The sequence below is a fragment of the Pseudorca crassidens genome, chromosome 13 (genome assembly GCF_039906515.1).
Source record: "Pseudorca crassidens isolate mPseCra1 chromosome 13, mPseCra1.hap1, whole genome shotgun sequence".
Lineage (NCBI taxonomy): Eukaryota > Metazoa > Chordata > Mammalia > Artiodactyla > Delphinidae > Pseudorca > Pseudorca crassidens.
Genome location: NC_090308.1, coordinates 74,121,594 through 74,147,980, shown reverse-complemented (window position 1 = coordinate 74,147,980; position 26,387 = coordinate 74,121,594). Strand labels below are relative to the sequence as shown.

Sequence of the window (26,387 nt, the reverse complement as noted above, 5' to 3'; positions counted from 1 at the left end):
AGTTGCTTATCTTTTGTAAATTGGTTTTGTTTGATCGGTTTAAAACTAAGTTTGAGGAATATGGATATAATGTTGGATCAATAAGGTTGTAAAGGTTATGTTAGGACTAGGGCAGTAAGTTTCTAAATTTTTAATGAATAAGCATGAAGAATTTTCCAAGAAAGTTGGTACTGGTGGTGGTGAGAGAGGCTCAGGTTTTCTTTGCATCGTTAGGACGCTAAGGTAGAATTATGCTGCTGCAGCATACAATATTCTTAGACTGCATATGGTTTTCTAAAGCTCCTCATAAACATTTATTTCCAAGTTTTTTTTTCCTTCAAAATATATAGCTTTTTGTAGTACAGTATACCATCATAAAAATATATATACAGTAAATAAGCTTGCTTATATTTACATGAGTTGTTAAAGTTTTAAAAAAGTATTTTAGGGAGTTTGTGTATGTTCATACTGAGAGTATCAGTGATTAACTGTAATTTGAAAGAAAAGTGCAATTTGGCATTTGTTTTATGTCTTTCCTCTGTTGTGGTATATTTTGTCCCCTGTTCAGATAACTCGGGAACTGTTAACCAAATTATGATGATGGCAAACAACCCAGAGGACTGGTTGAACTTGTTGCTCAAACTAGAGAAAAACAGTGTCCCTTTAAATGATGCCCTTTTAAATAAATTGATTGGTCGTTACAGTCAAGCAATTGAAGCACTTCCTCCAGATAAATATGGCCAAAATGAGAGTTTTGCTAGAATTCAAGTGAGATTTGCTGAATTAAAAGCGTAAGTATTACCATTTTAACTGCATTTAGCTAACTACATTACATAACACGTAACTACATCACCAAAAGGTAAAATGAAAACATGTTGTCAGAATTACTTGTAAGAAATTTAATATTTTTTGACGAAATCCTTTTGTTTATAATTAACAAGTGAGTAATGTAAACCTTCTTTATCTTTACTATGTACATATTTCCACAAAGTTACATACTCTAGACTCTGCCTAAAAAGATTGTAAAAATTAACTTATTTAATTTTACATACAGAAAAAAGAACAATATCCTGTGTCTTCTGGAAAATAGAATGAGGAGTTATCAAACTTAGGCAAATGTGTCTTTTTTCTTAAAGCTTGACTCTGAAATCTTTATTTCAGTATTCAAGAGCCAGATGACGCACGCGACTACTTTCAGATGGCCAGAGCAAACTGCAAGAAATTTGCTTTCGTGCATATATCTTTTGCACAATTTGAACTATCACAAGGTAATCTGAAAATGTCAAGTCCGAATTTTAAGTAGAAGATAACTTCCTACTGTAACGTACATTCGAATATTAAATCATGTGTATGAAATAGAAGTATGAGGCAAAACGTCAGGTGAGAATATGGGGGAAGAATGCTACCTAAGTGTACATGTGGAGAATATTTGTCATACTGGCCCTTCCACTTGTGAGGAGTAACCCAGGAAGACAAGCATGAACATCACGTGTGTGCTATTAGATTCAGGAAACATCTAAAGGAAAGTGGCTTCTTTACTGAGTATTTCTGGGATGAGGATATAAGATATTTAAACCAGAGCTTAGATAAGTTTATCTTGTGCGATGGTGTCATAGCACCAAAATATATATCAGAATATAATTGTAGCATTAATTGGTAGTTCAATTAAAAAAAAGTAAACTGCTGTAGAAGCTTTTATTTCTTGCTCACTTGGTTCTCCCTAGTCTGGACATTTTAGATAGAACAAGGGCAGTCTCTTCCTCAGACACTTTTAGCCTGGCCATTAGCCTTTACTCCTTTCATTTTCTGGGGCCTTTGGATCTATCCTGCTGGCCCTCAGGCCATGTTTTCCTGTTTTTCCATTTGCCTTGTTGCTGCTCCAACCCTGATCCCATTTCCCACCAGTAATACACATATCATTACCATTTTTTCTTTTTGGCTCAGCCGGAATCCTTGTAGTCGTGTCCAAAGCAGGGCTAACTCCTTAGAGAGTGTTCGCCAAGACCGAGGTTGGAGAAAAGCACTGTATAAACTCAAATCCTGAACTTCTACTTATGCAGATGATTTCTGAGTCCTAGTTATCTGAATCATCTTCTCTGGTCTATCCTGTGCACTATCAGGTGACTTAAAAAAAAAAAAAAAAATCATCCCTTTCCTGCCTAGGAGAACTGACTCACTGCTCGTTAGAGTATGGCCAGGCCTTTAAGATCATCTATCTCTCCTTCATTCTACTTTTTAAAATTTTTGAGGTGTTATGGCCTATCCACACCAGCTATAAACTTATATCTTTAGAATACAAATTTTGAAAATCTCAAATTATATTATCTGTAAATAAGAAATAAACCTCATTGGTACCACTGGGATGTAGTAGTAACCTCAAGGTCCAAATTGTGATTATTTTGAACAAGGTTGATGAACAGGGTTTCAGGAAAAATGCAAAATCCCCAAAGTCCTATGTGCTTTTGGTGTGTATGTGTATTTTTGTAGGAGTGGAGGACATTCCATAGTTTTTATCAGATTCTCAAAGGGGTCTATGACCTTAGTAAGCTCCCTAATTACTAGTTCCTGTCCAAGCCTTTCTTTCTTCTTTTGCTATCCTGAAATGCTCAATATATGAAATCTCAGTACTCTGAATAAATGTAGTCTTAGTCTCTATCAAATATGTTTATGTTCTTAAAATTTGTAAACTGTGAGAAACTAGAGGCTGACTCTTAACCATTTTTACACCCAAGTGCCAAGTGCATAGCATAGCCTAGTGGCTCCCAAAAATGCTAACACATTTCATAACATACATGAAGTATACATTTAATATTTATAAATGAAATTCTAAACTAAATGTATTGGGTAAGTTTGCAGTTGAAAGAAAATTTGTTTGGTAATTTATCTGTAGTCAAAAGGTGATTTTGGTAGTTTCTCAGTTATTTTGCATTTTGGGGGTGGTGTAGCTAAGTCTGGTAGCTGAAGATTAATCTTTATTGTTACATTTTTTCACATGAATCCTTTTGATGGGAATTCCCTTTAGCAAAAGGTGTCAACCTTAATGACTAAATGTTATTATAAATGATAATTATTATGCTGTGTTGTAACAGATTGATGCTCTTGAGACTGTTGCAACATCTAAGGCTTAGTTTTCCCTTTTACTAAATTCTCTCAGGTTTCTGTTTGAGTTGACCTTTGCTGCCCCCATTTTGTAACTGCTTTGCTAACATTTCTTTTACTTGTGAAAATGGACCGTGGCAATAAACCAATACATAATCACATCAGTTACATCTTACACAAGTAAACTGTTTGACATGACTTGTTATCAGAAGTGAGAAATTGCTTATTTTTTTATGAATAACGTGCGTGAGCCTTGCAGTAAACATTTTTGCCTAAGACTTTTCAATTTTTTTCCTAGGTCCTGATGAATACGCCTCTGGGGAGTAAAGGTTGCTGCATTAAAATGACGATTATTTTTTACTTTGTTAGGTAATTTCAAAAAAAGTAAGCAACTTCTTCATAAAGCTGTGGAATGTGGAGCAGTACCCCTAGAAATGCTGGAAATTGCCATTCGGAATTTAAACCTTCAAAAAAAGCAGCTGCTTTCAGAGGAAGAAAAGAAGAGTTTATCAGGTAAATACGTTAGTGTGTGCTAATACTTTTCTGTGGTGTTTTGTCCTGCAAAAAAGGATTCAGGATAATATTTTATAGAAAAATATCATTTATTTAGAATGATCAAAATCTAAGATTACGTTTTAGATGTAAAGGAGGTAAGACTTTTAGAAGTAACAAAGTCATTACTTTCTTGTTGGAATTTTGTTTTCCCTAATCAAACTCTAATTGGTAACACATTAAAAACAGCTTGATCTAAAACAATAAGGTCCCACTGTATAGTACAGGGAACTGTATTCAATATCCTGTAATAAACAATAATGGAAAGGAATATGAAAAAGAATATATATATATAAATTACTTTGCTGTACACCAGAAACTATTACAGCATTGTAAATCAACTATACTTCAGTTAAAAACAAACAAACAAAAACTTGATCTAGGCGAGAGAATGACTTTTTGCTATTAGAAATAAGGAATGTGCCTACTCTTGAGAAAACAGTTATATAATTATGGAATAGTTTTGAAGTATAGGTAGAGAATTATCTTCATAACATCTTCATGTCTGCATATCTTATTTGGGGACAAATATTTACTATGAATTGACTTTTAAAACATTCTTATTTATGAGATTACTTTTTTGTGTATTTCTTATGTCCTTATAAATTTAATTACAATTTCAAATGTTTACAGCATCTACAGTATCAAATGTGCAAGAACCGTTCCCCAGTACACTTGGACATTTACCGAATAGGAACATCAGTTGTGATTCCAGAGCACAGACTAAAGCCAGGTTTTTGTATGGGTAAGGAAACTGAATCCATTTTTTAAATGCTCGTCCTACATTTATATTATTTATACATCTGCATATATATTTTCATGTTATAATAACAGTGTTTAACAGTTGATGAAAATGCATGTGTCAGTATTATTCTTTTAAAAATCAGGACTATTTTCTTTCTGTTTAGGGAGAACATACCCCCTCAAGATGCAGAGATAGGCCATCGAAATCCTTTGAAACAAACAAACAAAGCTAAACGAGTAAGTTATTTTTAACTCTGATTAAAATGGTAGTGGTGAGGTCTATACTTATTTCCTAGTTAGTTACTTAATCTTTCAAAACATTTTTAGTCATGCCCGTTCGGAAGAGTCCCAGTTAACCTTCTAAGTAGCCCGGATTACCATGAGAAGACAGATGCTTCAGTTGCACCACCTTTTACTAAAAGGTATGTTTGAGTTTTAATTTTTTAATTTGGTTTCAAAACTTGAAGATTGATGGCAGAATGATCTTAAAGTCTTTTACTATGTGAAAGTAATTATGATTACATTTTTATTTAGTATGAGTGGGAGATATGACTTTATTTTGCTTTTGCACTCATTAAAATATTCATTAAAAGAACTATTAAAGAATTAGGAAACACAGAGGAAAAAAGATTAAGGCAACACGAAGCTTAAAAAGACTATGCAAACAGCCCTGGGGTAAAAACTCCTGATGTTTGAACATTTCTCCCTTATGGTAGCCTCTCTGGTAAGACTCTTTTTAGTGGGTATGGAAGTCTCCATAGGGGTGAAGGGAGGTCTGGGAACAATTTCTTTTGCAGCTAGTTCAAGGAAAGGCGCAGCTATCAGTGGGAGAGATGATTAATTCACTCACTTGCTCCTTCTTTTTTTACATGTGCACCTCACTTTACAGTCAGCATAGCCCTTCTTCTTCTTTTTTTTTTTTTTAATTTATTTATTTTGGCTGCGCTGGGTCTTCATTGCGGTATGCAGGCTTCCCTAGTTGGCAGTGCATGGGCTCAGTAGTTGTGGCATGCAGGCTTAGTTACAGTATGTGGGATCTTAGTTCCCTGACCAGGGATTGAACCCTTGCATTGGGAGGGAGTCTTAACCGCTGGCCCACCAGGGAAGTCCCCACTCATTTGCTTCTGAGCCTAGGGCTTCAAGAAGTGGGGCAGGGTAGGTAGAGATGAAGTATTGTTCACTACATCTAATGTGTTCTCCTTCCTTCAACTTGAAAACTGAGAATCTCGTATTCCAGCTTAGCTAGGGGACCTCATTTTTCTACTCTATTTTTAACTATAACCACTATTCATTACATTATTTCTAATGGGAAAGGCTCCTTAGATGCTAGAAAATCATTTTACAAGTAAACTTTAGAAATATAACCGTTTGTTTTTAGCTGGTGTCTTCTATACTTAAATTCTTATTATACTTAGGGCTTGACTGAACATTGATATTAAAGAGCATTTTGGATGTCAAGGTTAAGCTCCAAAATCTTATGACTATTTTCTTGTCATCTCCATTTCAAGTGCTAGCTTAGGAGATTTTCTCCCACTCAAAAAAATAAACAAGCCAGCCATTTTCTTGGTGCTTGTTTTGATAGATTGTGAGCTAGGCAGTCTCCCACAGGAGGGCCTACACCCTAGTTCTTATCCTTAAGCTATTTGCAACCTGAAGTGTAGTTTGATCTACATACTGCTTTTCCCTTGTCCTTTCCCACATTCATACCTTGACTCCAGCTGTTACTTATTACATAACAGGGTAGGCAATCACCTACTTACTACTCATCTCTCTCACTTTTATCACTGCCCAGCACTTTAGTCACGTTTATACTGGAATCTTGTTATTTTTAAAAATATCTTTCCAGGGGACTTCCCTGATGGCGCAGTGGTTAAGAATCCTCCCGCCAGTGCAGGGGACACGGGTTTGAGCCCTGGTCCGGGAAGATCCCACATGCCGCGGAGCAACTAAGCCCGTGTGCCACAGCTACTGAGCCTGTGTGCCACAACTACTGAAGACTGCATGCCTAGAGCCCGTGCTCTGCAACAAAGAGAAGCCACCGCAATGAGAAGCCCACGCACCACAATGAAGGGTAGCCCCCGCTCGCTGCAACTAGAGAAAGTCTGCACGCAGCAACGAAGACCCAACACGGCCAAAAATAAATACATACATACATTCATACATTTATTTAAAAAAATCTTTCCAAGTGATTTTTCCAATTAAAAGGTGTACATATTGTTAAAAAGTCAACTTTAAAATTGAAAAAATAATTCGTTGAAATGATTGATTTCAGGTTAAACATTACGATTGTTTTGTTTCATGGGTAACAGACAGATCTCTGGATCAGAATGCCGAGATACAGTCGTTTCTGGATCTAAATCAAGTGGAAATGATTCCAGTGACTTGAGACATTTAACGGTATGTCCATTTTTAAATCTTTCCATGAAGCAAGGGTTCCTGACCCAGGGTCCATGGAGCTTTTTCCGGGAAAGGAGTCCATGATTTATGTATCTCCAGCAGTGCTCCTGAAGCCCCAAGATATGCTGGACCACTGACGGGAAGTGGCACATAAGTCCTAAACTGTTTCTCCTCAGTTGAGGTGGTAGGGCAATGATCAGCGATCTTCTGGGGTAACTCTGAATTAGCAATTATTATATAGTGTTTTAGCAGGTTAGTTGGCCTGGATTTGGGAATAGCGGGGCGAGCCATACCCCCCAGCTTTTGTTTCTTGGTGTGTTTAATCATATGACCTGGCAGGGCATCTTAGACAAAAATGAGGGAGTGGCTTTGTGATGGGGCAGAGGTGAGGGCTTAGATAATCCTGGCGTCCTGATATGGCAGATGTGTGAACTTCAAAGACAGGAAACAGCTTTAATCCCTGGTGCACTGATTTTTAGGGGTTATACTATTGTTACTATAGTTGAGTTAAACCCCTGGCATCACAATGTAGGTCTTTTTGATTTTCGATTCCTTGTAATTTGTCTCTCTATTTCATGGTCTTTGCTTTTAAATAATGAGTTTAACTAGTTTACAGCTATCTTAGAGAATAGTGCATAGTTGTGTCAAAAGTTTATTTTCTGGATTTAGAATAATACTGTTTTAGACTTATGCAAATCTTAATTTTGACCAGTGCTGTTATTTTTGGTGATAAAATATGATCACAGTAACAAAATAATGAAGTGTGTTTTATGTTAGATTCAAATTTTCCAACCTCTCGTTTTAAGTGACTAAATTTTACCATTTGATTAATATGTCTATTGAAAGTAAATTGGCCAGTTTTATGGTTGTGGCCATTCCCGTTGCTCTACTCAGTAATTCAAGAAGTTATCTTCCTTGCACGTGAGTCCACGTGCAAGTATAATAGATAATCTTCCTAGCAGTCTTTTCATATAGGCGAGACTTTAGTATACTGAACACTAAGACAGATTAGTACTACTTCCGTTGATGAGACTTTATATAAAATCCAATCAAATCTTATTCTTTTTATGTAGTCTGTTAAAAATATTCGTTCCAAGGAACCTCAGATGTCAGATGAGAAGAGTTCTGAACTTATTACTGATTCAGTAACCCTGAAGAATAAAAGTGAATCAAGCCTTCTAACAAAATTAGAAGGTAAGAGTGACAAAACAGACTACTTCTTTAATTAAGAGAATCACTTTGTACTTGTGAAAGTTGACCGGCCACCTAACAATTGCCATGTAAGACTATCTATGACTGTGTCCCTTTATCTTGTATTTCAGTTAAATTTTATAAATTGTATGAAAAGTATTCAATTGTATAGCAAAGAAAGTTTATTTGCCTAAAAGGTGCATTAAAGGAAGGTTGGAGGGAAAATACCGTGGCACGGAGTTACTGTTCTCAGTTGGCCTGATAAATACTTTCTGGAAAGGACGCAGAGGCTGTATTTCTATGATAATTCTCCCTTTCCTCTTTTGTCAAACATTTGCTTTTCCAATATATGAGTACTGTGGTGCATGTTCTAAGGATATATACATGAATGAGACAGGGTCCCAAGGAGATTGCCAAGCAGTGTGGGACATCTGCTGATAAATATAATGCTGGGTAGAATATAGAGTATCATGAGAACCACATCAATAAAATGCTATGAGGATTCAGTGCAAGGAGAAATCTGAGGAACTAATTCGGTTTAGGGGAAATAAGGAAATAGTTTGTGGAGGAGAAGAAACGTGAAGCATTGTTAGCATTTAAATAGGAAGAAATGGCAGTGATAGAGTATTTCAGATGGAGGGAGTAACATAAGCAAAAGAATAAAATATTCTAGGAACAAAGATGGTCAATTATGCTGAAAACTGTAACACAGGTAGTATAGACGTGGGAGATAAGACTAGTTAGACTTAGAATGTCGGGCTTAAATTTTTTATTTGTTTAGATGTCAGAGCACTGTCAGAGGTTTTTGAATGGGATCAAGAATTGGATGACCATTGTCCAGACAAAGTTTGCCAGATTGGGTGTAATGTTTTCTTTTGATTGGACTGAAGAGGAACACTGGGACTTTTCTGGTTTTAGCCCGGAAAGTCCCATGTCACAGGAAAGCCCTCCATCCCTGCAAACTGGGCGGCCATTATTTTGATTGGGAACATCAGCGCCCCTTCGGATCAGCAGGGCATTGTTTCCAGGATCCCCCTCGGCTGCCCAAATCCGCGGTTGCTCAAGTCCCTTCTGTAAATTGATGTGGTATAGTCAGCCCTGTGGAACCTGCGGGTATGGAGGGCCAACTATAGATTCCTCTTGCTAGTAATTGGGGGAAACTCATATTCTGTATTTTCATGGCACCTATTACAAACGGATATGATTGAAAAATCATCTTTACCAAAAATTCTTGTTTATAGTACTGACCTGGCACCTAATTTAATGCTTTCATTTCTTTCACACACATTTCCGTCAAGTGTATTCCGAGTGGGGCTGTGGGGTCACAGGACGTTGTATATATTCGTCTCATCGATAGTGCTGGACGGTTTTCCAAAGTGTTGTGTTTCACCAGCACTTATGTTACTCTTGCTCCACATTCTTCCCAATAGTTTTTATTGTTGGTTTTTAATGTTAAACATTCTGATTCTGCTGAGTGATATCTCGCTGTGGTTTTAATGCGCATTTCCCTGATGTCTAATGATGCTGAAGGCCTTTTTGTGTTCATCGGCCATATGGGTATCCTCTTGTGAAGTACTTGTTCAAGCCTCCCCAGTTTTTCCATTGGGTTTCCTTTCTTTCTCGCATTGATGTTAGGAGACATTAATATGATCTAGATACAGCTCCTTTGTTGGGTATATATTTTACAAGTAACTTCTCCTATTATGTGGTGAAGACTTGATGAAATTGTTAATTATCATGCATTTTAATTTATCAGTCTTTTCCTTTGTGGTGAGTGTATTCTGTGACTTTAAACAAATCTTTTCCTCCTCCAAGATCATAAAGATATTTTCATATATTTTATTTAATTTATTTTTTTATAAATTTATTTATTTATTTTTGGCTGCGTTGCGTCTTCGTTGCTGCGGGCGGGCTTTCTCTAGTTGCGGCGAGTGGGGGCTGCTCTCTGTTGCAGTGCGCGGGCTTCTCATTGCGGTGGCTTCTCTTGTTGCAGAGTTTGGGCTCTAGGCGTGCGGGCTTTAGTATTGTGGCGCACGGGCTCCATAGTTGTGGCTCGTGGGCTCTAGAGCACAGGCTCAGTAGTTGAGGCACACGGGCTTAGTTGCTCCGTGGCACGTGTGATCTTCCCGGACCAGGGCTCGAACCCATGTCCCCTGCATTCCCAATAGTTTTTATTGTTGGTTTTTTTTTTTTTTTTAAACATCTTTATTGGAGCATAATTGCTTTACAATGGTATGTTAGTTTCAGCTTCACAACAAAATGAATCAGTTATATATATACATATGTTCCCATATCTCTTCCCGCTTACGTCACCCTCCCTCCCACCCTCTCTATCCCACCCCTCCAGGTGGTCACACAGCACCGAGCTGATCTCCCTGTGCTATGCGGCTGCTTCCCACTAGCTATCTACCTTACGTTTGGTAGTGTATACATGTCCATGCCTCTTTATTGCTTTGTCACCGTTTACCCTTCCCCCTCCCCATAGCCTCAAGTCCATTCTCTAGTAAGTCTGTGTCTTTATTCCTGTTTCACCCCTAGGTTTTTCATGACATTTTTTTTTTTTCTTAAATTCCATATATATGTGTTAGCATACGGTATTTGTCTCTCTCTTTCTGACTTACTTAACTCTGTATGACAGACTCTAGGTCTATCCACCTCATTACAAATAGCTCAATTTCATCTCTTTTTATGGCTGAGTAATATTCCATTGTATATATGTGCCACATCTTCTGTATCCATTCATCCGATGATGGACACTTAGGTTGTTTCCATCTCTGGGCTATTGTAAATAGAGCTGCAATGAACATTTTGGTACATGACTCTTTTTGAATTATGGTTTTCTCAGGGTATATGCCCAGTAGTGGGATTGCTGGGTCATATGGTAGTTCTATTTGTAGCTTTTTAAGGAACCTCCATACTGTTCTCCACAGTGGCTGTATCAATTTACATTCCCACCAACAGTGTAAGAGGGTTCCCTTTTCTCCACACCCTCTCCAGCATTTATTGTTTCTAGATTTTTTGATGATGGCCATTCTGACCGGTGTGAGATGATATCTCATTGTAGTTTTGATTTGCATTTCTCTAATGATTAGTGATGTTGAGCATTCTTTCATGTGTTTGTTGGCACTCTGTATATCTTCTTTGGAGAAATGTCTATTTAGGTCTTCTGCCCATTTTTGGATTGGGTTGTTTGTTCTTTTGTTATTAAGCTGCATGAGCTGCTTATAAATTTTGGAGATTAATCCTTTGTCAGTTGCTTCATTTGCAAATATTTTCTCCCATTCTGAGGGTTGTCTTTTGGTCTTCTTTATGGTTTCCTTTGCTGCGCAAAAGCTTTTAAGTTTCATTAGGTCCCATTTGTTTACTTTTGTTTTTATTTCCATTTCTCTAGGAGGTGGGTCAAAAAGGATCTTGCTGTGATTTATGTCATAGAGTGTTCTGCCTATGTTTTCCTCTAAGAGTTTGATAGTTTCTGTTGGTTTTTATTGTTGGTTTTATTAGTTGGTTTTAGGCGGATTCCTAACCACTGAGCCACCAGGGAAGAAGCCCTTTCCATATATTGCAGAAGACATCATTTTACGTTTCACATTTAGAGTTATATTCTACTTGAATTTAATATTTGTGTGTAGCTAAGATCAAGTGTCTGGATTCATTCTTTTCTCCCCATGTGGATATCCAGTAGATCCAGAAGCATTTATTGAAAAGACCCTTTTTCCCCTCAGTGATTTGTTATAAATTAGATGAGTCTGTGTTTGATGTCTGGTCTTGAATTCTTCTCTGTTCCATAGTCCTTTGTGTCTTTGTGCTAATACTGACATAATTACTGCAGTTAAGTCTTCATATCTGTCAGTGTAAATTCCACCTTTGTTCTTTGTCAAAGCTATTTTAGTTATTCTAAGCCTTTTGGATTTCCATATAAATATTAGAATCTGTCAGATTTCCTTTTTTTTTTTTTTTTCCGGTACGCGGGCCTCTCACTGTTGTGGCCTCTCCCGCTGCGGAGCACAGGCTCCGGACACGCAGGCTCAGCGGCCATGGCTCACGGGCCCAGCCGCTCCGCGGCATGTGGGATCTTCCCGGACCGGGGCACGAACCCGTGTCCCCTGCATCGGCAGGCGGACTCTCAACCACTGCACCACCAGGGAAGCCCCATTTTTTTTTTTTTTTAAATGGGATTTTGATTGAGATCTAGTGGGACAGGTTGACATCTTAACAGATGAAATTTCTAGTCCACTAACCTGGCATATCCCTTCATTCATTTAAGTAATCTTTAAAAGATTATTGAAGAAATACTTTTCTGTGTAGAGATTTTGCTTATCTTTTGCTAGAGATGTACTTAAAGATCTGATTTTTTTTTGATATGATAATGAATGGGATCTTTTTTAAAAAAAATACTTGTCCTCTACTTTGTTGCTGATATGTAAAAATACAACTGATTTTTAGCTATTTATCATATTTACAGTGACATTGCTAAAGTCACTGAATAATTCTAATATTTTCCTATAAATTCTTTCATGTTGTTTGAAAATAATGTAACATTTTTTGCCTTCCAGTCCTTTAACTTTCTTTTCTTTGCTGTATTGCACTTATAACCTCTAGCATAATGGTGAATAGAAGGAATGATAGGTGGCGTTTTTGTTCACTCCTTATTTTAGAGAGCCACTTTCATTATTTTACCCTCACATGATAATTGCCTTAGAGTCTTACAGCTATTCTTTATCAAATATCAAAACAGAGTGAGTTTTGCTTTATAGCTAGACTAAAAGTTTTTTTGTGACTGGGTATTGAATTTTATGAAATGCCTTTTCCGCATTTTTGGAGTTGACCACAGACTATTCTCCTCTATTATTATGGCAAATTGAATTAACTTTCAAGTGTTAAGCAACTTTGCATTTAGGAATAAACACAACTTGGTCATAATTTATTATATATTTTGTATATCAGTTGCAAATATTTTGTTTAGAATTTTTGCATCTGTTATGATAAGGACAGAATATTGACATTCATAAAATAGTCAATGTTATTGTTGAGGCTCTTTTGTTCAGACGCTTAAGGAAGTAAATTACAGGCTAGTTTAACGTAAAAATTTTGTTAAAAAGCTAGAGGTCTATGAAAAGTGGTGAACTAGCTTCTCTTTATTAGTAAGACATACATGTTTTTAAATTTTTACTTATTTATTTCCTTGTTTTCTGGTAAAGACCAGAAGCATTTAAATTCAGAATGGTCTTTGGTAAAGCTCTAGGTAACAACCAAGGAAGATGGCTGTTGCAGCTTTGAAAAATTAACTTGCTAAAAGCAAATTGTCAGCAGCTGGCTTAAAGTTTTTAGTTTCTTTGTTTTTTAAGAGCAAAATGCTAATACAGTTTTTTAACACGTTCTATCATTTAGGTTTATTTTGTTATTATCAAATAGTCTTGCCTTTTAATGACAATAGCAACAAATACAATTTCAGAAACTAGAGAACATCAAGAACCAAAGGCTCCAGAAAGTAACCAGAAACAATGGCCATCTAAGAGAAAGTCAGAATGTGTAAACCAGAATCCTGCTGCATCTTCAAATCAGTGGCAAATTTCAGAGGTAATCTCAAAAGTTGATACAGAGGTAACTTTCCTTTTCAAGTGTAGCATTGCTATTGTTCATAATGTGATGATCATGTTAAATGTTTTCTTCTTTTATTAAATTCTTGTGTACTATATTTAGTGGAGCAGTTTGCTCAAGTGTGTGGTGTTTTGTTTTTAATTCACAAAACAATGATCAGTAATAAAGGTTTAGTTTAGTAAGAATATATGTCAAGCTGAATTCTTTTCTGTTTTCAATAGTATTTTTGGATGCTGGTAGACTGGGGCAGGGGTCAGCAAACTACAGCCTAGGAGCCAAATCTAGTTCCCAGCCTGTCTGTAAACAACATTTTATTGAAACACAGCCATACCCGTTTATTTACTTACTGTCTGTGCTTGCTTTTGAACTGTAACAGCAGAGCTGAGTAACTGCAGCAGAGACCACCTGGCCTGCAAAGCTGAAAATGTTTACTATCTTACCTTTTACAGAAAACAGTATGCAGACGGCTGAACCAGTGCAATGCTGTACCAAGCATTTGACAATTTCCTATTGTCGTCCTCATGGATAAAATAGAAAAATATAGACTAGATAATGTGAATTCATAATAGGTTGAATGATCATTCCCACTGGCTGGGCTCCATTTCAGAAGCAAGGATCTGGTAGAGAGCCATACCTGTATGTAGTCCATGGCCATACTCTTGTCATTATTACTTTTCGGTTGTATTCTAACTCAGCAGTTCTCAAATATTTTGGTCTTGGTGCCTTCTTTTATACTCTTAATTATCGAGGTTCCTAAAGAGCTTTGGGGGAATTCCCTGGCAGTCCAGTTGTTAGGAGTCCTTACTTTCACTGCCAAGGGCCCAGGTTCAATCCCTGGTCGGGGAACTAAGATCCCACAAGCTGCATGACGTGGCCAAAAATGGGGAAAAAAAGAGCTTTGGTTTACGTAGGCTATGTTTATCTGTATTTGCTATATTAGAAAGTAAAGCCAATACATTTTTTAAATATTTACTAATTTATTAAAAATAACAAGAATAAATTTTTTACATGTGAATGTAGATACACTTAAAAATAAGTATTTTGTTTTATTGAGATATAATTGATATACAACATTATATTAGTTTTAGGTGTACAACATAATGATTCGATATTTCTATATTTGTATATACAGTTGACCCTTGTACAACATGGGTTAGAACTGTGTGGGTCCACTTATGCATGGATATTTTTCAATAAATATGTACTATAGTACTACATGATATTTGGTTGGTTGATTCCGAGAATGTGGAACTGTGGATACATAGCGCCAACTGTAAACTTATATGTGGATTTTTGACTTCATGGGAGGTTGGTGCCCCTAATCTCCCAGTTGCTCAAAGATCAACTCTATTGCAAAATGATCACCACAATAAGTCTAGTTAATATTCTTTACCATACATAGCTACAAATTTTTTTCTTGTGATGAGAATTTTTAAGGTCTACTCACTTAGCAACTTTCAAATATGCCATTCAGTATTATAAACTATTGTCACCACGTTTTTCATTACATCCCCATGATTTATTTATCTTGTAACTGGAAGTTTGTACCTTTTGATCCTCTTCACCCAGCCCCGCTCCCACCCACCCACCCCCACCCCCAGCAAACTATCTGTGAGCTTGGTGTTTTGTTGTTGTTGGGTTTTTTTTTTCCCCATGTAAGATTTTACATGTAAGTGATACCATGCAGTATTCGTTTTTCTCTAGCTATTTCACTTAGTATAATGCCCTCAGGGTCCATTGGTGTTGTCACAAATGGCAAGATTTCATACCTTTTTATGGCTGAATAATATTCCGTTGTGTTTATGTATTGCATTTTCTTTATCCATTCGGCCATCAATGGATATTTAGGTTGTTTCCATTTCTTGGCTATTGTAAATAATGATGCTATGAACATGAGGGTACAGATATCTTTCCAAGTTAGTGTTTTCCTTTTCTTTGGATAAATACCCAGAAGTAGAATTGCTAGGTCATATGGTAGTTCTATTTACATTTTCACCAACACTGCACAAGACTTCCATTTTCTCCACATCCTTGTCAACACTTCTTATTTCTTCTCTTTTTGATAATAGGCACTCTGACAGGTGTGAGGTGATATCTCATTGTGATTTTGATTTGCATTTCCCTAATGATTAGTGATGTTGAGCATCTTTTCATATATCTGTTGGCTATTTATCTGTATGTCTTCTATGGAAAAATATCTAATCACCTCCACTGTCCATTTATAAGTTGGTTATTTGATTTTTGGTATTGAGTTGTAATGAGTTCCCTGTGGTTTTTTTTTTTTTGGCTGTGTTGGGTCTTTGTTGCTGTGCACAGGCTTTTCTCTAGTTTGCGGCGAGCAGGGGCTACTCTTTGTTGCTGTGTGTGGGCTTCTTATTGCTGTGGCTTCTCTTGTCGCGGAGCACGGGCTCTAGGCGCATGGGCCTCAGTAGTTGTAGCACACAGGCTCTAGAGTGCGGCTCAGTAGTTGTGACGCATGGGCTTAGTTGTTCCATGGCATGTGGGATCTTCCTGGGCCAGGGGTCGAACCCATGTGCCCTGCATTGGCAGGTGGATTCTTAACCACTGTGCTACCAGGGAAGCCCCTCCGTGTGTATTTTGGATATTAACCTCTTATTGGATATGTGGTTTGCAAGTATTTTTTCCCATTCCATGGATTGTCTTTTCATTCTGTTGATGGTTTCCTTTGCTGTGCAGAAGCTTTTTAGTTTGATGTAGTCCTACTTGTTTATTTTTGCTTTTGTCTTTACTTTAAGTGTCAGATCTAAAAATTCATTGCCAAGACCTGTGTTAAGGAGCTTACCACCTATGTTTTCTTCTAGAATTTTTATATTTTAAGGTCTTATATTCAGGTCTTTAATTCATTTTGAGTTAATTTTTGTGTATGGTATGAGAAAGTAGTCCAGTTTCATTCTTTTGCATGTGGCTGTCCAGTTTTCCCAACACCATTGATCTGTGTGTCTGTTTTTATGACAGTGTCATACTGTCTTGAATACTATAGCTTTGTGATGTGGTTTGAAATCAGAGAGCATGATGCCTCCAGCTTTGTTCTTCTTTCTCAAGGCTGCTTTGTCTATTCATGATCTTTTGTGGTTCCATATGAATTTTAGGGTTGTTCTATTTCTGTGAGAAATGCTATTGGAATTTTGATAGGGATTGCATTGAATCTGTAGATTGCTTTGGGTAGTTATGGTCATTTTAACAATATTCTTCCAATCCATGAACACAGAATATCTTTCCATTTATTTGGGTCTTCAGTTTCTTTCATTGGTGTCTTACAGTTTTCAGTATACAAGTGTTTCACTTACTTGGTTAAATTTGTTCCTAGGTATTTTATTGTTTTTAATGGGATTGTTTCTAACAGGTGTTTTTAGTGGAGTCTTTAGGGCTTTCTGTATATAATATCGTGTCTGCAAATAGTAACAGTTTTACCTCTTCCTTTTCAATTTGGATACCTTTTATTTCTGTTTCTTGTCTAATTCCTGTGGCTAGGACTTCCAATACCATGTTAAGTAACAGTGTGAAGAGTGGGCATCCTTGTCTTGTTCCTGATTTTAGAGGAAAGCTTTCACCGTTGAGTATGATGTCCGCTGTGGGCTTGTCATACATGGATTTATTATGTTGAGCTATGTTCCTTCTGAAAAATAAGTATTTTTCAAATCAAAATAATTACAGTGAAGAGAGTGATATTGTTTTACAATTTTTACAATTTCTATAATGGTTGGCTTAACAGAAGACTGGATTTCTTGTATCTACTTTTGCATTCAATCTATTTCCCTATCACATGCCTTCTAGCCTTGGGAAAACTCTAGTTTACATTCATGAAAGAATGAAAGTGAAAAAGGCAAATAATGTCCTAGTATGATTATGAAAATAGTTTTAACCTCTCAGACTCCAGGAAAAGATCTTGGGAACCCCTCTCTTTCTGCTATTTCTAGATCACTCTTTGAGAACTGTTGATCTAAGTAATGGAGTAGGTAACAAATGTTAGATGAGAAGAATCCTGACAGGTTGAACCTTGGACAAACAGCATTTCCTCTTTTTTTCTTTTTAAAACTTGTAAACCGGTAGAATGGTAAAGGGACTTAAAACTATTTATCTGTCATTAGGGAAATGCAAATCAAAACTGCAATGAGACACCATTTCATACACACTAAGGTGGCTATCATTAAAAAGAGACAGTAATAAGTGTTGATGAAGATGTGGATAAATGAACCCTCATACACTGCTGGTGAGAATGTAGAATGGTGCAGTCACTTGAAATGGTATGGCATAGCAGTATAACTTACCTCCACTGCTTCTTCTTGGGTCAAGGCAGAAGAGGACCATTCGGAGACCTAAATAAATGGTGATCACCTTACCAGAGTTATTATGAGGTGCTGGTTGAGAAAATTTACACTTAAGAAAACAATCTAAATGTGCCTTCTTAAAAGAGATTTCCTACTAGTAATTTTCTGCCTTTTACTCCTGGTTGCACGTGAGGTCTAGTTTTCCTCTGCCTGCTAGTGGCCCTCCAGGTTTGCATCTATATGCTCCTTCATTAACCACCAACTTGCATTGCGCTATTCATAAAAATTGCTTTGTACGCTTAGTTATTTTATGTTTATTCATGCATTTTTTATGATCATATCAATTATAGTGCTCATTATAACATATTTAATTCCTAAGAATTTTGGGGGGAAGATATTAAAAAGTAAAGCACCTATCATAATTACTAATTGTGCTTAATTTGAAATTAGAATGTCCTGAATTTAAAAAAAAAATGGTATGGTAGTTCCTCAAAAGGTTACATACAGTTACCATATGATCCAGCAATTCTACTGCTAGGTATATACTCAAGGGAATTGAAAATATATATCCACACAAAAACTTGTACATGAATGTTCATGGCAGCATTATTCATAATTGTAAAAAAGTAGAAATAACCCAAATATGTATCACCTGGTGAGTCAATAAGCAAATGTGTTTCTCTGATTTTATTATTTCATTTTTTTATTCAATAAATTCAGTAATGAAGTACTGATAAATGCTATAGCATGGATGAACCTTGAAAACAAGCTAAATGATGGAAGCCTGTCACAAAAGGCCATATATTTTGTGATCCCTTTTATAAGAAATGTCTAGAATAGGCAAATCCATAGAGACAGAAAGTAAATTAGTGGTTGCCAGAGCCCAGGAGGAGTGGGGAATGAGAGTGACTGCTAATACAGAGCTGCTTCTTAGGATGATGAAAACGTTCTGTAATTAAATAGTGGTGATGATTGCCTACTCTTGTGAATATATTAAAAACCACTGAATAGTACACTTAGGTAAAGAAGAAAAGACTAGGCAGTTTCTTGAGGTTGCTACTTCTGCAGCAGCCCACTCAAGTGGAGGCTGTTTTTGTCTCCCATCTCACTTACCTACAAGCTCCCCGAAGCTATGTCCAGACCATTTCTTCTCTTGCCAAAACCCTGTCCTTTTGAGGCGCCTGCCTTCTGGATATGCTCTCCTGTCTTGCTCGTTGCCATCATCTCTGAACATCCTAGTGACTCCCCATCATTCTTTGAAAACATTAGGCTCTGGATCACTTCTTTCAGCTTCAACCCAACATCTATCATCACGTTTTGTTAGCTTCTCACCCCTATGTATCGCTAGTCCTACACCTGGCCTCCAGATTCATAACTTCTTCCTCCCTCATGCCCATTTCTTAATGTCACCTTAGCTACCCATTCCTATATTCTCAATTCTGATCTCCAAAATCTCAAATGCAAACATCCCGGTCTATGAGTACAACCATTCCACTTACCTTGCTTAATAATCTTACTATCACAGATTCTTAATACCATCCTGACCACTAATCCAGATATATATATGAGGAAGTCTTAAAGCAAGGGGAAAATTTACCCAGGAAAAGAGATACAGTGGCCATGCTAGCTATCTTCAAAAACTCAAAGGATTGAAATGCAGAAAATAGTATAGATTTATCCACTGTGGATCTCCAGAGCATAATGTGGACCCAGTGGGTTGAACTTATAATATAGAAGCTGATTTAACCTAAATATCTGTGAATACTTGCTAACAGCTAAAACTGTCCCCAAATTGAAGTAGAGGTAGTGAGCGCTCACTAATAGCGTTCAAGCAAAATGTGGTTTGCAGGAGTTGGCAAGCTTTTTCTGCAAAAGCCTAGTAAGCTTTGCAGGCCAGATGGTCACTGCTGCAACTCTTGAACTCTGTCATTATCTCATGAAAACAGCCACAGACAAGATGTAGGCAAATAGACATTGCTGTGTTCCAATAAAAGTTTATTTACAAAAACAAGCAGCAGGCCAGATTCAGCCAATCTCTACTGTAGAGGATGTTCATTATTGCTTTGGGATTTGTATGAGATAAATTCTACAAGCTCTATGTCTTTTACAAGGAAGAAAGAAGAACACTAGATAGGTATTTGCCATTTCAAATTTTGCTAAATAATTAGTATTTGGTCATTTTCCCTCCAAACATAAAAGTAGGGAATGATTTTACTGATTAAAGAAAGACTAGTTTTCTGAAGCACAGAGTACTTACTTAGATTATAAAAGTTCAATGCTAGTCATAGTAGCCCTAATGGGAGAGGATATTAGATCCTGTTTTGTTAAACAATGCTGTGTACCTTCCCTCTACTTGTAGTCCCTTTGAGGAAAATATAACAGGCTTCAAAATTTAGAGTAAAAGAGCTGTACTAAAAAGTTATTGAAAGTCTGGAACACATACGTCTACCTATTTTAGCATGCTTTTGTATTTCATATGTTAATTTTCTTTTAGAAGTTATGTTTGTGAAACTGTTGAACAGGTGACTAATTTAAAAACCCGAAATCGTGATGTTTTTTATTTTGGTCTAGCAGAAACAAACCAGTTTTGAGCAACCTGCCCTTTCGGTTTCAAAGCAGTCGCCACCGATATCAACACCTAAATGGATTGACCCAAAATCTATTTGCAAGACACCCAGCAACAGTGTCTTGGATGATTACATGAGCTGGTAATTACTTTTCTTTGCTTGGTACAATAGAAATAATATGGGCTTCGGGGCCAAACAGATCTGGAGGTGGATCCCCCTCTTTTACTTTAAACACTTTCCAAATTCATATTATTTTTCTCAGCATCAGTTTTTTTATCTGTAAAAGGGGAGGGGAAGGTGGCTACGATATATTTTTAAGGATTGTAATGAAAGTCTCTGTCATATTGTAATCTGTACCTACTATATATACTCTATACTTTTTATGCTTACCTATAGGCAGTACCTTTAAATACTCTAAGTATGCAAAACTTCTTGATAATCATGCATTGCCACACGGATAACTCTCTGTAATTGAGAGAGAGATTTTAAAGGTTAGCATTCTTAGAGCGGGTAAAGTGTGGATACATTACACGGCAAAGGAGCTGTTAACTGGAGCGTGCTGGTCTCTGCTGGTGGTGCAGCTCATATAGTTCTGGTGGTGTTCAAGACCGGAGCGGCGGGCAGTGAGGGATGAGTGAAGAAGTTGGTCGGTGTTGATTGACAGGAAACACAAGGGATATTGAAAAGCAAATCAATGGCATTTCTAAGAAAAGAAAGAAAGGGATGTGGCATATCCTATAACTAGGGGCTATATTTTTAATGTCTTAGAGGATAACGGAAATCCATGATGCCTTTTGCTTTTCATTTTCATAATGTAATCTTTGATCTTAATTAGAACTGGCCTTGGGGTTTTATAACCTAGTCTCTTTCCTACTTAATACAATTTTGCTATATATTACCTAATTTTATTATACTTAGAATATTTTAAAGAATGACAGCTAACTAAACAAGGTATATAGTTATTTCTTGCGAAACTATTTACTGTCAACAAATACTTGTAGAATTCCTTTGTGCCAAGCACCATTCTTGGTGTTGAGAATACAACAGTGGACAAGACAAGCAAAGCACGAACGGGAGCTGAGCTGCTTTATGCTCAAAGACCAAACTCCTCTGATGTAATTGGCTTTCACATACTTCCAGGAGGCTGTGTAGAACGTTATCGTTAAGAAGCACTCATAAAATCTGTGATCAGCCATAGGCTGAGATTTGCCTTGGCTAAATTTTATAAAATAACCCCAACTCTATATTTTAAATGACATCTTATTTATTTTAATAAGGATTTCTTGTCTGGGGACAAAAAATTACTTTCAGAAAGAACTCTCCCAAAATGAAATTTCTGGTGATGGTGTCTCAAGGATAAATAATTCAGATGTACTAGGAAAACTCATTTGGATTCTGTTTGATGTAACACATGTAAATGTATATCCACCATACAAAATCTGAGTCAGAATCTTGTTTTCAAAGCTTTAATGTTTTAAATTTTGAAAAATACCTTTCCCAGTTTCAGGACTCCAGTTGTAAAGAACGACTTTCTACCTGCTTGTCAGTTGTCAACACCATATAGCCACCTTCCCTATTTCCAGCAGCAACAGCAGCAAGTACCCGTTACTCCACTTCAAAATTTGCAGGTTTGATAAGCTTTATTTATAATGGTACATGTTAAGGTATGATCAGTTTCAAAGGTTTTATTTTTGCAGAATCTAGTTTTTAAGAATGGTGTTAAAGACTTGTCCATTCTTAGTCCCATTAGGCAAAACTCTTTTCTGCTATTCTCATAAAGGTGCCTTATGACTTTGAGAGGTTAGTTATTGAAGAAGCTAACGAAGCTTTTTTCACTAACTAGCCCGAAGTATCTAGTTTGAGTAGCTAGATAAAATTTCTTCTGTAATCTAGGCTATTTTTTTATTCTGTTTAACAATGTAAACCAGCTGTTAGTGAGCAGCTTCATTTCACTGGCTGTTTAATATACAAGTAAATTTTTAAGAATATCAGAATAGCAATATGAGATACTACTAGAATATATTATAAAGTAGTTATTATAAAGTATTGATAAGGTAAAAAATTTTTTGCTGGTAAGGTATTGCCATCTGGGAAAAAAATTATTTAGAGACTCCCTCGACATCAATACTAAAATTTGTTTCTAATAACTATCTGAAAAGCAGCTTACTATTGATAGAAAGAATAGGCTTTGAAGGGAGACTGCCTGTCCTTGACTCTCGGCCTCACTACTTACCAGCTATGTGACCTTTTACAAGTTAAATAAACTCTTGTGCTCATTTCATCATCTTTAAAATGGGGGTGATGAACCTATCTACCCCATAGGATGATTGTGAAGATTGAATTAGTTAATATATACGTAGTTCTTACAACAGAGCCTGCTGCTTAGTAAATAATAAAATTTAGCAGCAATTGTTTAAATAAAACAGCAAAAAAACCCCCAAATAAACTACAAGTGATTAACTAAACAAATCAAGAGATTAAAAAACTAGACGACAGAAAGTAGAACAATGGGTACCAGGGGCTAGAGGGAGAGAGGAATGGGGAGTTACTGTTTGAGGGGTGCAGGGTTTTTTCAGTATGAGATGATGAGAAGTCCTGGAGGTAGATGGTGGTAATGGTTGCACAACAGTGTGAATGTACTCAACCCCACTGAAGAGTATACTTAAAAATGGTTAAGATGTTACATTTTGTGTTATGTAAATTTTACCATAATTTTAAAAATAATGGCATAAAAAATTTAGCCAACAGTAGAGTATACTAACTGTGGAAAGAGGTAATAGTGCTTTGAGGATTGACTCAGCAGTGTAATAACTATAAAGGAGACAGAGCAGGTTGACCAGGTTTGCCCACACGTTCATTCAAAAAGCATTCATTGAGCTACTAGTCATGTAGTAGTAACTCAGCCTGTTTGAGCTGAACTCTGAAAGCCAAGCAGACATGACCGAGTGAAGGGTCGAGGAGCCTTCTAGAAGAGGCCAGTGTCGGGAGGAAACTAAAGGAGGCCAGAGTGTGGCTAGAGCTCCCCAAGGGGCAGGGGTGACCCTGAGGGTTCTGCTGGGCCCTTTAAGTTTTGCCCCAAGAGGGATAGATAGGAAGCTGTGGCACAGGTTGGAGAAGGGAAGTGAAGTGACCTTAGACTAAGCGCCTTGCGGGATGTCCGGTGTAGGAGACTGAATGTCACATCGGCATTGAATCCGAAATAGGTCAGAATTACTTTATCTAATAACTTTCAGCAGCTAGGGGGAAAGACTATTGAAGGGCTTCCTTTCCTCTCAGAAATTTTCAGTTGAAGTAGGAGAGGAAGCTCCAAAAGCAAGAGAGGGGAGGGAGCAGTGAAGACTTGTGATGAAGTTACAACTCAATGGCAAATAATGGGTACATGTTTCAAAGCCTAACACTTTCTTACAGAAAACATACTTCATGACTCAACAGTGTTGTTCAGCCCTAGATTAAAGAAATTAGAAACCGTATCTTTTATTTTTTTAACACCTTTATTGGAATATAATTGCTTTACAATGTTGTATTAGTTTCTGCTGTATAACACAGTGAATCAGCTATATGTATACATACATCCCCATATCCCCTCCCTATTGTGTCTCCCTCCCACCCTCCCTATCCCACCCCTCTAGGTGGTCACAAAGCACCAAGCTGATCTCCCTGTGCTCTGCAGCTGCTTCCCACTAGCTATCTATTTTACGTTCGGTAGTGTATATATGTCCATGCCACTCTCTCACTTCGTCCCAGCTTACCCTTCCCCCTCCCCGTGTCCTCAGGTCCATTCTCTATGTCTGCGTCTTTATTCCTGTCCTAAAATCGTTCATCAGAACCTTTTTTTTTTTTTTTTTAGATTCCATATATATGTGTTAGCATACGGTATTTGTTTTTCTCTTTCTGACTTTCTTCACTCTGTATGACAGACTCTAGGTCCATCCACCTCACAACAAATAACTCAGTTTCGTTTCTTTTATGGCTGACTAATATTCCATTGTATATATGTGCTACATTTTCTTTATCCATTCATCTGTTGATGGGCACTTAGGTTGCTTCCATGTCCTGGCTATTGTGAATAGTGCTGCAGTGAACATTGGGGTACATACATTACTGTTTTTGAATTATGAGAAGGCTTATCTTTTATGTTATGTAGAAGGAGAGCACGTGAGAAAGATTCTACCATTTGGGCTGTAAAGCAGGACTTAGTTGAATTGAGGTTTATTCAGACCTTGTTTCAACTTGGTTAATCAGCTAATCAGGCACTCTCTGTGTCTCCAGCTTCCTTGTCAGCTCAGAGTAAGTCCTCACACACTCCATCTGTTCAGAGCGTTTATAGGTCCACAGATGGTCTAGCATCAGGGAAGAGAGGGGAGGCGTGTTGTATATAGTACATCGGTTGAGAGTTTGCTGAGGAAGATGCTCAAGTTCAAAATAAGCAGCTTGTTGAATATCACCCAGCATAAAGGGGGCATCACTAAAATCTGCATTGGTCTGATTGACTCTGGAACTCTTAGCACCTTAGCATGCTGCTTCCTTTATAATGTAATGCTCCAGGAGAAAAAAATATTTAGTTAAAGTTGTGTGTTTATATATGTACGTATGTAAGTAAAAAGGTTTGTGTAAGAAAAAAGAACAGGTAAGAAAGATGAAAAGCGATAGCTTGTGAGTTTGTGTGTTGGACATTAAGAGGGTTTTTTCCCCCTTAAATTTTCTATTTATGTATTATGTTAAGAAGTAAAGGCAAGTTGGAAGCGGAGACTTTGGAACTTTGCCTATATATTAATTTAATAAGTTTATTTTTTTGACTAAAGTATGTAAATTGCTTCTTTAAAATATTGAAATATTGTGACATCTAATTAAGAGTTCAGATAATTTCAGAATTGGAAGCATTTCACCGTACTAAATGCAAGCTAGTTTCCAGGCATGTTCTCTGAACATTTGAATCCTTATCTATTTTAATGATTTAGATTTCAGCATCCTCTTCAGCAAATGAATGCATTTCAGTTAACGGAAAAATGTATTCCATACTGAAGCAGCTAGGAAGTGGAGGTTCAAGTAAGGTAGGTATCCTGAATATTTAAGGAATGGATAAAAATATTTTAAACTTTCCTCTCTTTGTCTTTTTACCTTTTGAGGCCTTTTTTCTTAACTTCTAGGGGCCTGTATTTCCCTTGAGCCAAAAACTCCTTCTCATCCCCTTCTCCCATCCCTTCCCCCCATCCCCTCCCCTCAACAAATGGCATATTTCTTTAGACCCACCTCTTAATTTCAGTTCCCTGTTCTTCCCTCCAATGTCCTATGATTCCATATTTCTTCTCTAAATAACATTAACATTGACTTGGGGATGGCAAATGACAGCTTCGTATTATCACCAGAGTCTTTCTAAAAGTGAGTCAGACTGTGATGTGAATAACTGCTATGCCTAGGATGATTCAGCAAGGTATTTGATTAATGGGTTTTGTTTTGTTCTGAGTTTTTCTTTTCAGAAACAGAATTTAGCAACACATGAATTTCTAGATTTGGAATAGATCATTTCCTAAATTTATCTGGGTTCTAAATGTATATGGTTCTAATTCTCTGGCTGGAAGGGATCTCAAAAGAGTTGTCTAAACCTCCCATCTTCAATTCTTCTCATTTTGTTCACTTAAATCCACTTAAATCAGATTTTTACTTTTACCTTCATTATTCACCAAACAATTGTTATCAAAATCACTAATGACCTCCATGTTTTTGCCAAAACTAATTGTTAGCCTTGATTGTGGGTTACCTAGCAATTGGCACAGTTGATTTTTCTTTCCTCACTGAAGCTTTTTTTCCCACTCCGCCTCTTTCAGTGTTCCTCCTGGCCAGCGACCGTTCCTTCTCTGTCCTCCTCATATCCCTGATCTGAATGGTGCAGAGCCCCTGAGCTCAGTTCTTGGCTTTTCTTCTCTTTTCTTCTCTCTCTAAACTCGCTCACTCCCTTGGCGTTCTCATCCAG

General features: G+C 37.0%; 1 protein-coding gene across 5 annotated transcripts in view; it reads left to right on the top strand.

Moving 5' to 3' along the window:
• TTK (TTK protein kinase) overlaps nucleotides 1-26,387 on the top strand; it is a 42,077-nt gene that overhangs the window by 3,195 nt on the left and 12,495 nt on the right. For 2 of the 5 annotated variants that reach the window (XM_067702718.1, XM_067702714.1), the window contains exons 3-14: nucleotides 548-770; nucleotides 1,141-1,247; nucleotides 3,448-3,591; nucleotides 4,264-4,375; nucleotides 4,539-4,611; nucleotides 4,702-4,796; nucleotides 6,684-6,771; nucleotides 7,845-7,965; nucleotides 13,415-13,563; nucleotides 20,421-20,557; nucleotides 21,918-22,044; nucleotides 25,375-25,467. In XM_067702718.1, the coding sequence (XP_067558819.1) occupies nucleotides 548-770; nucleotides 1,141-1,247; nucleotides 3,448-3,591; nucleotides 4,264-4,375; nucleotides 4,539-4,611; nucleotides 4,702-4,796; nucleotides 6,684-6,771; nucleotides 7,845-7,965; nucleotides 13,415-13,563; nucleotides 20,421-20,557; nucleotides 21,918-22,044; nucleotides 25,375-25,467 (1,469 nt within the window). The remainder of the gene's footprint in view (nucleotides 1-547; nucleotides 771-1,140; nucleotides 1,248-3,447; nucleotides 3,592-4,263; nucleotides 4,376-4,538; nucleotides 4,612-4,701; nucleotides 4,797-6,683; nucleotides 6,772-7,844; nucleotides 7,966-13,414; nucleotides 13,564-20,420; nucleotides 20,558-21,917; nucleotides 22,045-25,374; nucleotides 25,468-26,387) is intronic. The other 3 variants (XM_067702717.1, XM_067702716.1, XM_067702715.1) reach the window with 3 other exon arrangements.